The sequence below is a fragment of the Clytia hemisphaerica genome, unplaced genomic scaffold (genome assembly GCF_902728285.1).
Source record: "Clytia hemisphaerica strain Z4C2 unplaced genomic scaffold, Clytia hemisphaerica genome assembly, whole genome shotgun sequence".
Lineage (NCBI taxonomy): Eukaryota > Metazoa > Cnidaria > Hydrozoa > Leptothecata > Clytiidae > Clytia > Clytia hemisphaerica.
In genome coordinates this window covers 636,099-648,605 of record NW_027104530.1, presented here as the reverse complement: position 1 = coordinate 648,605, position 12,507 = coordinate 636,099, and the positions used below count along the sequence as shown (strand labels likewise).

The following is a 12,507-nucleotide window of genomic DNA, read 5'->3' as shown; positions in this document are numbered from 1 at the left end:
AAGTGCTATCTGGAATCTTATCTGGAATCCTTTTGGGCAACTGGAATATCAAGAATATAATTCCAAATAACTTTGGAACACGAATACAGCCGAAATAGGAAAATCTCCAATGGTGCTTGCCTTTACCATATTTTTCTGTGACCTTGCGTTTATAGTTACTTTGATATTACAGTATAATTGAGAAAACTTAAAAAAAAATTTTTAACTTCAGTTGTAATAAAGTTTCGTTACAATCATTTAAAGATCACAACGAAGAAAGCGTTCGTCAGATAGTAGAAAATGCAATACCCCTTCATATACTATTTTTCATTCCAGCAACAAAATCAAAATCAAATATACAATACAAAATAATGAAGAAAGCTGATAAAACAACATAACACGCAACAAACAAACACACACACAACAAAGATGTCTTTGCCAGTGACATCATCCAATGCTGGCAATACAATAGCTGTTGGCAATTTGACAGATCTTGCTGGTATCCTTGCTAATCTCTCACCAGAGCAATTACAAAATATCCAACTCGATCCAGTTCTTTTTGAAGCTTTGTCCAAGAACATCGAACCTACCACGGTAAGAATCATATGCAATCAGTTAGACCTCATAGCTCAAAAAATTGAAAAAGGTCATCTTTTTGCTGTCAGATTTCGTGTATTCTCCTGAAATTTATTATCCTGAAGGAGAGAAATGAGTCCAATGTTTTCATAATTTTAAAAGCAATTTTAGTGGTTTATTTTAGTCGAAGGCAATCTAAACATTTTAGGGTTAGGGGATGCCAAGAAAGAGGATTATTAAAGGCGTTTTAATTTTGAAGGACATTAAACCGACAAAATATAAAATTTTCCTCCTACAGATTGATACTATATCATTGTGCTTCGATAATGATGTCACAAAAATTGCTCTCGTGTTCAAGCATTTTTAAACTAGTTGCAATTTCACGTTGCTGTGTTATTTGTCAATTTTAAAAGGATTCTAAGTAACTGAGTTTCCTTCTACAGTAGTTCTTAAAATGATATGTAAATAATGACCAGGCTTAAAAAATTGTTGGTTTGCCGTCACCCTACCCTAGATTTTGGAGGTGGGTCGGTCGGTCGGAATTTTTTTTTATTTTGGCGATTTATGAAATTTTCGTCCATGGAAGGGTTAACAGTTTGTTTACATTTAGGTAATTTTGAATCTGTTTGAATAAAAAACAGAAGTGCTAGCAGGGAATTTACGTTTCTTATGCTTTAGACAAACAAGATACGAATTTTGATTTTTTATTGTTTGAAGTTTTTGAAGGAAAAAAAACTTCTTTAAAATGACAATACAATTTTTTGGGTCGGCAGGTTTCAAGATAGGGTCGGTCGGGTGACGGCAAACCAACAATTTAAGTCCAGCCTAATGACCAGTTTGGTCGAGAAGAAAGTTCATACTTATATCTATCTATCATTTTATTTTTGTTGAAGGTCGTACCGCAAACGGTGTTTCGCCAACCAACTGCTGACCAGCAAGACCTGGCAAATGCTTTGCTCAACCAGCAACCACTGGTCAACCAAGAACAAGCTATATCATCAACGGAACTGCAAAACATCCTAATCAACCAACAGGAAGCTCTACTAACAGCAAATGCTCTTGTCAATTTACAACAAGGCCACGAACATACTAATGTCTTGGTAACAGAACACGACCAATCTACAAATCTACTGGCAACTCAGCATCAGGCTCAAACTCTCACAACAGCAGATACTCTCATAAACCTCCAGCAAGACCATACTTTACCAACATCCACAAATGAACCTGTTTTAATCAACAATGAGCAGCCAGTCACCACAGATATCACCAGCATCGCAGAAGACCTGTTAGCTGAACATCAGCAAAGACTGCTCCAAAAACCCTCATCATCAGCTGATTTACCAGTATCAAATATCGCCATTAGCACTCCACGAACACCTATCGTGAATCCAGCTTCAGCTGTTGAGAATATGGTCCTCCATCCCCTTCAAGCACCAAGCTCAACACAACTTCCAGTCGAAAACATCACTATCAACCCGTCAAGTCAAGTCCCCCTAATAACTAACATTAATGGGGAAAACATCATCATCAATCAGCAACCGATGGTAACCGATATTCCACTATCAACTACTGCCAACGTCCAGCAAATCCCATTGGCTAACGTGCTTGATCCGTCAGCAACTAATCTCAATAACATTAACCTTGTTGTAAGTAACGCCAACGGTTTAATATCGACCTGCCCTGCAACGCTTATAGCGACCCCACAGAAAACACAGCTCGCCGATGTCACCAGTAATGTTCTACTCCAACAGTCACCAGTTCATACTAATCCTCTAGTTCTCCAACAGCAAAGCCCGATCCTAATGGTCGATCAAGCTCAACAACAAGCTCTTATGCTTCAGAATCTACAGCCAGGTCAACAGATACAAGCGACAGCCAATCTGCATCCTATCTTGCAATCGGCGGCTGCCACCACCAACTTCCAAGGTATCCGGCCAGGGGAATCGTCCTCCTTGATCTTGACACCTACAGTCATGTCTCAAGTGCAACCTACTCCTACCATCCAAACCATAAACCTCACAGATGGTACTGTAACCACCAACCTGCAGCCTGGAGCTATCGAATCCTTAATAATGACGCAACCTACCTTTCAACCAAACACCATCAACATACTTCAAGAGCAGATGGCTCTCCAACCATCGGCTGTATCCCTAGCAAACCTCGCTTCGGCACAGCAGATGCCAGTGTCCACCACCCTCCTACCAAGCACCATCACCATCAACCCCGCCCTTCTCAAGAGACAAAACATCACTATTGACCCTGCTTCCTTGATGGCTCAGAATCTGCAGATACACCAGACTGTACCTCAACAACCTGCTACAGTCTCCTCCTTACTACTAGACGGTAACCAGCTAGTGGATGCTAACAACCTAATAGCTCTATCACAAGTCATTGTATCCGGTATGTCCACCCAACCTGTAGCTAGCCTACAGCAGCCACTTGGTCAAACTGTACTCTCCAATCAAATGATGAAGAAATCATCCAAAATCAAATTTCCAGCAACAGGTAAGAAATGAGATCGATCTAGTTTGTTCTTGAGTTTTTTTTATTTCCTAAATATTTTGACGTTCTCAGATTTAGAATTTTCCTTATAGGAGGGGCCTGTATGTATTTAAAAGAAAGGCTTTGAACTTGTTTTACTAGAGGCTTGTCTGTTTCTTTTTTGATTTTTTACAGTAGAGAGTTTTTCCTTTGGAGAATCTCTCCAAGTTGGCGTGTATTGTATTATCATGAATTATCCCAGCTATCAAATAGTCATGAATAGACATGTTTACGACCATTTATTATTCATTCAAATCCTTCATTTGATATTTCAGGTTTCACACCCCAGAAAATCATGAAAATGAACAAACAACAAACTTCAGCTGGTAGTCCAATGAAAAAGCCAAAGATACAAATCGTCAAAAACCTGTCGCCCGATTCTCCCATTTTTAACCAGTCGAAGAATTCGAAATCGACTGCATCTTCAACAGGTACGAACATCCAGTTTCAAAGTTTAGGCTAGCGAGGAATCTTCAACCTTTCTCAAGCAAGAAAAAGTTAAGCCTCAAGTTTACCCCGCTTTTGAATTCACGGGTTGAATCTCGCGCTTTCTTTGTTTCAGTCTGTAGAAAAAACCACTTTTTTATTGCCTAGTTAACAAATAAAATTAATGGTACTGGCTGATATATTCTATTCTGTGCAATCTTTCCTTACAGCTCGTAATCCGAATGTGACCGTCAAGAAAATCAGCGTCAGCGGTAAAAAATCGGCAGACGCCATTCCAGTCAAACCGACCAGCGTCGAACAAGTTCAACCAGGCGTCTTCAAGTTTCAACTGAAGAAAGTGAAATCGTCAGAAGCCACTGCATTGTTATCTAATAATACGATCACGTCCAAAGATGGTGGAAAAATTGAGACTTCGCTGGCTGAACTGATCAATAGCACAAGTAAGGAGAAAAGTGCTCTTTTTTTTCTTCTCGTATTTCTCTCCCGGACGAACTTGAAAAATGAAAGGGACCGGCGAAATATTCAATTTGATATATACTATATTTTTAGAGCTTAAAGACAAATTGTAAAAAGGTTATTTAGTATAAGCAGATTTAATAAGGACCGAATTGTTAACAGTCTTCCAAACTTTTTTAGCACCACTTCTAAATCGAATCTAATAATCGCAATGACATGTGGTGCAACATGACTCTGCAACATGGGATTATTGTCCACGAGCACTTTGACGTTTTCTTAGAACGATCGTGAGCTAAGTATTCTCAAAAGAAAATCGACAATTAAAAATGTTTTGATTTTCCTCGTTTTTTTAGAAATCACTGATTTGCAGAGTAAAGGACGCACCGCTATCAAAAATACCAGTACTGGTCAATCGCAGCCTGGATCTCAAGTCTCAAAAACGAAGCCAGTGACAACAGCTATATCCGTCAAGCTATCAAACCTACCCAAAGATGTTTTATCTAAGCTTAAAGATCTTGGGAAGTTCAGCTCTATCAAAATATCAACTTCGCCCTCTATTTCGTCAGCTCGCTGCACTCAAGGCGTTTCAACGCCAGGCAAAGATTCTGTTAAACTCAACACAACCAAACCAATCAATAAAACCAATCAAGCCAATCCAAACGCTGCTGATACCGCCCAGTCACAAGCGGGAGCCCTAACAACGCCCAGACGCGTTAGCATTCCAACAGTATCGCCTGCCCTCCTCAGAGCAACATTAGAGGCGAAGAAATTAGCAGCTACAACGAAATCTGCACCCTCGTCCGCCACAAATAACGCCCAAACGCCCAAGAACGTGAATAAAGTCATATCCACCAAAACGACAATACCGCTTACGAAAACGAACGGAACACCGAAAACTTCACAATCAACGCTTCTACAAAAACCGATGAATTCCCCTGTTTCAGTAACTAAAAATGTGCAAGGTAAAGACGTAAGAGTGACACCTCCAGGCAAAACACCACAGCAATGGAGTTCCATTCAAACACAAACAAAAAACCTGAGTAGCAAAACACCACAATCAGTGGTCCTTCAGAAGTCGTCGACAACATCAATCGCCGCCGGAATATCAGAATCACAAATGAAAGACCGTGAGGAGGAAATTGCATTTCGACAGAAAAGAAAACTGGAACGACAATCATCATCATCAGGCTGTTCGCAAGGTGATGGAGTTGAAGCACTCTCCAACAGTAATAGTAACATTAAAAACAAAAACTCAAATCAGCTTGAGAATGTTTCTATTAACCGCCCAACGACCGATTTATCACGCGTATTGAACGCGAAAACAAGCTCTGCGGGTAGTCAAACGACGAAGAAGAAAATTTCACAGACATCCATCTCATCTCCGCGCTCACAACCCACCAAAGCATCAACAGTTGCCGAGAATATTCGAAAAGCATCGCGGTCGAATTCAAAAGAGGTTGATGACGAAGATAGCTTAGAATGTGAAGAGAAAGGGTTTACGTCGCCAGAGTCTAAGAAAACTCGCTCCATTTCTCCGTCTAGATATATCATTGACATTAAAAAACTACCTAAAATCCCTCTCAAGAAATCGGGTGTCATGGAGAAAGCTAATGCTGTATTACAGAAAGCTAAGTCAACGGGTACAAGTGGCACAAAGACTGCCAACGCAGGCGCCGCCACTGGACAGAAAGCCGAAGTTGAGAGTATACGCAATGCGATTGAATCGAGTCGTGTCGGCCAACCTGAGGTGAATATGCGAGAAATGGCTAAAATGGAAATCGAGAAGCAGCTAAAACGAATGAGTGATCCCAAAAAGTCGTCGTCTTCAAATAAGGATGATAGTTCTGTCCCGAAAAGTAGTAAGAAATTACCGACGAATTCTAACGAGAGTAAGAAATCAATAACGAACTCTTCCGACTCTAAAAAAGCCATATCGAATACAGCAGAATCCAATAAGCAAGTTATAAACAAATCGGCTTCGGAGACAACCGAGAAACGAATGGACTTGAAGCGAAAAAACGACGACTCTTCAACAAATACGACTGATTCCGAAACCATTAAATCTCCTAACGAAAAGAAAACGAAAAATGAGCATTCAACAGCGACAAGCTCGTCGGTCAAAAAGTCACACAAAGTCGGTGGTGCTCGTAAAAAATTGAATACATTAATTTTGGACGAGAATCGCAAACGAGAACGTCCGAAAAAGTATGACGATTTTATCTTAGCGCCTGAAGCGAAAAAGTCGACACCTGAGAAAACTAAAAAAGGAACACCCGAACCGAAAAACACTTTACCGGAAACTAAACCAGCCAAGAAAGCAAAGAAATTCTTTTTTCCTAAAGAAGCAAAATCAGAACCCGAAAATATAACTGAATCCGAAAATGATTCCGATAGAAAATCGGGAAAACCAAAAAATGATGAGGTTGTTCCGAAAGAAGAAAAAACGGAATCGGTTGATTCAAAAGACAACCAAATTGAAACCGAAATTGAGCCCGTTAAATCCGAATCGGAATGTGAAAACGATATCATTCCTGAAGATAAACCCGACTCAAATTCTAAAGAATCTATCCTTGACAATACCGACAAGGTTGACAATAAAAATCCCGAGTCGAAATCGAAATCGAAAGTCAGTCCTGCAGTCAAATCAAATAAAAAACCTTTACAAAACAGTAACAAGAAAAAAGCGAACACTAAATCCAATGCTAAAAGCGGAACGAAAAACAAATCTAAAAAACGAAAACAGAAAACGGTGGCATTCGAACCGGAAGTATTGCCCGAACACTTAAAAACCAAATCCAAACCCAAAACCGAGGACACAGTTATTGACCTGTCCAAAGTCACACTGAAAAGTTCGTTCACCGAAACATCATTTATTCTGAACGATCAAATTGAAGTTAACACTTACAAACATTTAAATCGTAAAAATTGGGTCTGTACTTTGTGCGGTCGACCGGGAAATTTAGGTACCCTAGATGTCTTATTTGGACCTTATAAGATTAAAGTGAAGGATTCTGGGAACAAAGAGAATGGTACACAAATGAACGTTTGGTTGCATAGAGATTGTGCTGTGTGGACGTCTAATATCTGTCTGTCTGATCAGACGTTGCTTGGGCTTGGTGAATCTCTGGATGAAGCTGCATTGACTGTAAGTCTACTTTTATTGTTTCTTTATGGAACGGGGTTGTTCTTTATAGCGTGGTAGGTTGGCCAGAATCGGGGCTAACGGGTAGGCAAGTTTTCCGAATTCGGTATTTTTGTACACACTAAGATTTTTTATAGTCACTGTACAAAAACTGCGTGAGCGAAGGGAACACGACAGTTTTTATAAAATTTTTCGTTTTCAATACGTTATAACTAATGAAGTCAGTTTGGTGACTAACTACCGGTACATCCGAAAATAATGTCAGAGGCGCTTAGTTAATGGATTAAGAAGTGTCTGGGAACTAATCTACATTGAAGGGACACAGGTTCCATAGTGGGCACCCCCCCCCCTTTAAAAAGGGGGGGGGTTGAGAATTTTACTGAATTTAAAAGAAGGGGGGCTTGTGAAAATTTCAAATAAAAGGGGTGGCTTGGACAAAAAGAGGGGGGTTAATTTTTAAGGGGGGGCTTGGAAGAATTGGCAATTTGCAAAAGAGTGTTTTCCATTCATTTTTAAATTTCTCAACAATTATTATATTTCCATTCATTTGAATGAAGCAAAAACTCTGTTTCTACAACTCTTGATGGAGTATGTTGCTTTTTCAACCTTTGCAAGACAGCTGCTTTTGTTTTTCCACTTATTTCACAAAAAAGAGGGGGGTTGAACTTAAACCTGGGAAAAAGAGGAGGGGTTGAATAAAAAGAGGAGGGTTGAGGAATTTTCATTTTTAAGAGGGGGGTTGAGCTAAAAGAGGGGAATGCCATTTTTAAGGGGGGGGGGCTTGATACCCCTCTGCCCACTGTGGGCTCAATTTGAGTTCGTTTCATAAAAAAGTTTTGTTTCAATCTATCTTTTTCAGAAATGTTGTTTATGTTCGAAAGTTGGAGCAACTTTACAATGTGGTTACAAACAATGTCGTGATGGCTACCATTTTGTCTGTGCTAAGCAACGAGGTAATCTTTTTGGGTCTTTTTCTGTTACGAAGGTCAAATTTGAGAATTAATTGACTGCAGCATAAAATAAAAAGTATGAAATGTGTCTACGATGATTTGCAATGAAAACATTTTAAATTTGTAAAGTTCTTTAGAAATTTTACCAACCTGAAAGGGTTGTTCCAAATTAAGTCTTCTTTCCCCAGGATCCAGAAACAGCGACAGTATAGTCAGATGAATTCCCTTTAGAATGAGAGTGGTTTTAAGAAATAGTGTACACTTACTGTAAAAAAGCGACTGTGGCATGAAGGTAAAGCATCCAGCTACGGTGTGCAAGGTTGTGGGTTCGATCCCCAGCCGGGTCATAACAAAGATTCCCGAAATAGTACTTGATGCCTCTCTGCTTGATACTCAGCAATTAAGAGAAGGATCAAGGGTAAGTGGAGAAATCCAGGGAAAGGAGTGGCGCCCCCTCTGGAGCCTTCAGGTCGCCCTCGACTGCGGTCGCAAACTTTCTTACTACCGTAAACAAACCTGAGAATTTGATTAATCACTCTACAAATTTTATTTTTGTTCCTATAGGTTGTTCTTTTCAAATGGAGAATTTTACGATCACGTGTCCAAAACACAGGTAACCGAGATTGTATTGGATTGAAATACAACATAGTACCTCCTAAGAATTTATTGTAAAATGCATTTCCTTTATTCCGTTATGTTGAGAACGCGTTTAAAAATCTTTTTTTTCTGCAAATTTATAGTTGATTTATTTATGAAAGTTTTGATCAATTATTCTGTCAAGGTTTTTTTGTTGTTTAACCTTTTTTTGTTAGTGAAAACATTTTTATAGATCTTTATTGAATGATATTTTTATGAATATATGATGGCATAGTCCGTATAAGAAACTCCGGTCTGGAAGCCTTTTGTTTCTTTCTATTGTTGCGAACTCGAACTTGCGTTGAGAAATTATCTTGTTTTGCTCACTTTTTGATCATGTGATTAACTTTTGAACCAATCCCAAGAGGAGCATTTGGTAACGTGATCAAAAACTGAGCAAATCGATTTTCATCGTTTGATATTAACAAAGGAAAAAGTTAACAAAAAGTTACAACAATAGGCTTCTAGACCAGGGTATCTATACGGACTATGATGATGGTCATAGGATAGTTTTTCTTTACGTAACTGCCAGCCACTTTTTGGGATTAATCAACGAGAAGCCTAAGATTTTCGATATTGTACGCACACGAATTTTTTTGGCGCCTTGACGGTTATGCTAATTCCCGGTGGAGGGAGTATTAGATTTGTGAGGTGATGGGCCCGAGCCTTTGACTACCTTAAGGGAAGAAATTTTAGCGGGAATTTAATTTGGCGGATGGCTTAAAAATTTTTTTCGTAGGGAATTTAATTTGGCGGATCAGGGAAAAAGCTAATTTTGGCGGGAATTTAATTTGATCGATGGCCGAAAAATTTTAATTTGGCGGATTTCAGACAAATGTGCTAGTCTTAGTAATCTGATCAATGCGTCAATGCTTTTTAGAGACAATTTTTTGCGTTGTAAAGTATTTATAATTTACTTCACATTCTTTGAGATGAAAAGAATTTGTCAAAACACTATTTTACCTACTTTTTATCATACTTAGGAGGGGCGTTTATTCCAAGTGATACGGTATTCTTTTTCCTTAAGTATTTAGATATCTTTCTCTTCAGTGAAGGGGCATAGAGTTCCCAATTTATTTTTTCTGAGTAATCGCCTTTACATTTTGGAATTGATACATTTTAAATCCAGGCTAAACTATTATTTTTTACTTTATATAATTATAATCTGCTTTTTATCTAATTCATTACCAATTATTTTCCTTTTCAGTAAACAAAAATTAATAACCAAAAAAATGGCGGATGATGGTCTTGATTTATGGTATTTTTCGTACGGTTCTAACATGAACCAGCAACGAATGACAGATAGGAAAGTTGATTTTACTGATCGACAAGTTGCTAAACTAGACGGATACAAGTTCAAGTTAAATATGTCTCTAGGTGAAGGGTTTACTGCTGCAAATATTTGTCAAATGGATGGTGCGCATGTGTATGGGGTTTTATATCGATGTAACGAGAAAGGTCTATCTACATTGGATACGTTTGAAGAAGTTGATAATGGGCTTTACGAGAGACGGAAAATCCAAGTAGAATTATCGAATGGGACAAAAGTTGAGGCTACGACTTATGTTGCCTTGGTTACAGACGATTCTCTCCGCAAGGTCAGTACACATTATCTCCGCCATATTTTAGAAGGACGTGATATTTTACCGAACGAATATGTGTTATGGTTGGAAAACGAATTTAACGATTGGTGCATTGACACGCCTTGTAACCATTGATTACCGATTAATGATATAATTATGTTGCATATGGTGGTTATATTTCATCCCTTAAAATGCTTTATTTTAAATACGTTCAGTCTCTCTGACAATAATCTTCAACGGGAACGAAAAAGCCTGAAACGATTGAAAGACTTCCAATTACATAGTGGTTTTGTGCTCGTTGAAAAGATATTTACGAGTGGAGTGTTCAAATATAAAAAAATTCAACTTTGAAAATTCTTGAGAGGGTAATTCGCGAAAGTTTATGCTCGCGAAAAAAATCTGAAAAGAAAATGTCTTCAAATTTTCCTCTTTGATGATAACAAGGATAAAATTTAGTGTAGATAGTATGCAAAAGTCCATCAATTGTGGTTTGAATACATTTGAACGATCAAAACACACACTAGTTTTATGCACCGAAAACTTGAATTTTCTACTAAAAATATACCTCATTTGCTAAAGTTTATGTTCGCGAAAAAAATTTTTGTCAAATTTGCAAAAGTAAATGTCATAGATTTCGCGATTTTTCGACCCCGTGAAAGTTTCTGCTCGTGAAAGCAGGTGAAAGTTTCTTAAAGTATTCTCAAGGAGTCTCTATCTGATTCGAATTCTCTCAAAAGTTTTTTTTACTTTGGCTGTGGATTGAATCACAAACGACTTTACATTACAATCAATATTTTTGTACTTTAGGCGAGACCAATTTAATTTGTTGTTCTACGGACAGATCGTTCGAAAAATATGGGTCGGTCGGTCGGCAAGTTATGAATAAATTTTTCATTTATCAGGGTTGGTAAAGTACCGCGAAAATTTTCCAAAAAGTATTTGGATCAAAAATTCACTTTGTTTTTTATTTTCGATGAAGATAATAAAATTTTAGTGTATGGAATGCTTTTTATGATTTTTCAACTTCTTGAATTAATTTTCAGCTTTATTCAAGTTTAATTCTTACAAATAACTAGTGTGTAAAATATATTGTAGTGGAAATTCGATATTATTTTTTTTTGATTTTAGCAAAAATAGGGTCGGTCGGGCCCGTAGAACAACAGATTAAATTGGTCTCGCCTTACTTTATTTATATAAAACAGACGTCCTAGGTCTGCACAGGATATGTTTTCCGCTATATTATGCATATCTGTTTTTCAAAGAGTTACTCAATATATACAATAACCATCTCTAGTTTTGATCTTAAATCTACTGATAGAATATTAGTATCGACCATTATGATGTACGCTGTGCGATGATTTGATCTGTGTTTGTTTAGATTCAGACCTTTTATCCTTTAAGTAGTCAGTGTGTTGCATTTTTACCCTCTAAATCCGTCTAGTTGAGATTATTTTTCGATTAAGTTTCCGTCCCAATTGTAAGCCTTGAAAGAACGATATTTCCTTAAACTTTTTCTATACTTTGAACTTTCCGTCCAGACTGCAACACTGTAACACTATCGATTTAAGCTTCTGCATGTTCATCCTCTAGTAAAAAGAGCTTCTTATATAGGAAGTAAAATCTATAGAGGTTTGCGATTCAGACTATGATCGATTTTTATATCTTTTATTTATTGTATTCTAAGTAATGCACTATCTTCGAAAGATTGACAGGAGTAATCTCAACCACAATAGGTTTCGATATCCCGGACGCGCTCGATTTGAAACAACTGTTTATGTTGCCAAAAATAATAGTCTCAAAATTGAACCCTTAAGCTGGGAGCAAACCATCAAACATGGTTCTTCAAACATTTGAACTTTCTTGTTGAATGGTTTGCGCGGCATTTTCCAAAATTGTTTCAAACATGAAACGTCACGATGTTTGAAGAACAATGTTTGACGGTTTGCTCCCAGCTTTACATTTTAAGGATTTTGCCCCCCAAAAACTTATGGTTTTTACACAATCCTTGCAATCTTTGGCAATGCAGTGAATAAAATGCTAGTAAAGAACCATTATCTAAATGAATAATGGACGGCCTTACTTCTCTCTACATATCCTGTCGCACGGGTTCGAAATACAGTATGTTATTATTTTTTCGATATTTTTCTTTTTTCATAGTGCTATTGAAAAAATATTGAGAATTTATACAATTTATGAA

General features: G+C 37.8%; 2 protein-coding genes across 2 annotated transcripts; both read left to right on the top strand.

Annotated features, from left to right (window-relative positions):
* Positions 1-313: 313 nt before the first annotated feature.
* On the top strand, positions 314-8,729 carry LOC136822361 (serine-rich adhesin for platelets-like). The gene is made up of 7 exons (XM_067078598.1): positions 314-573; positions 1,449-3,060; positions 3,372-3,527; positions 3,753-3,983; positions 4,353-7,144; positions 8,001-8,094; positions 8,656-8,729. The coding sequence occupies exons 1-7, from the start codon at positions 409-411 to the stop codon at positions 8,706-8,708; spliced, it is 5,103 nt and encodes a 1,700-aa protein (XP_066934699.1). The 5' UTR covers positions 314-408; the 3' UTR covers positions 8,709-8,729.
* A 1,206-nt stretch (positions 8,730-9,935) lies between these two features.
* Positions 9,936-10,446, top strand: LOC136822360 (gamma-glutamylcyclotransferase-like). The gene has a single exon (XM_067078596.1). It carries the CDS (start codon positions 9,960-9,962, stop codon positions 10,443-10,445), a length of 486 nt encoding a protein of 161 aa, XP_066934697.1. The 5' UTR covers positions 9,936-9,959; the 3' UTR covers position 10,446.
* Positions 10,447-12,507: the final 2,061 nt, after the last annotated feature.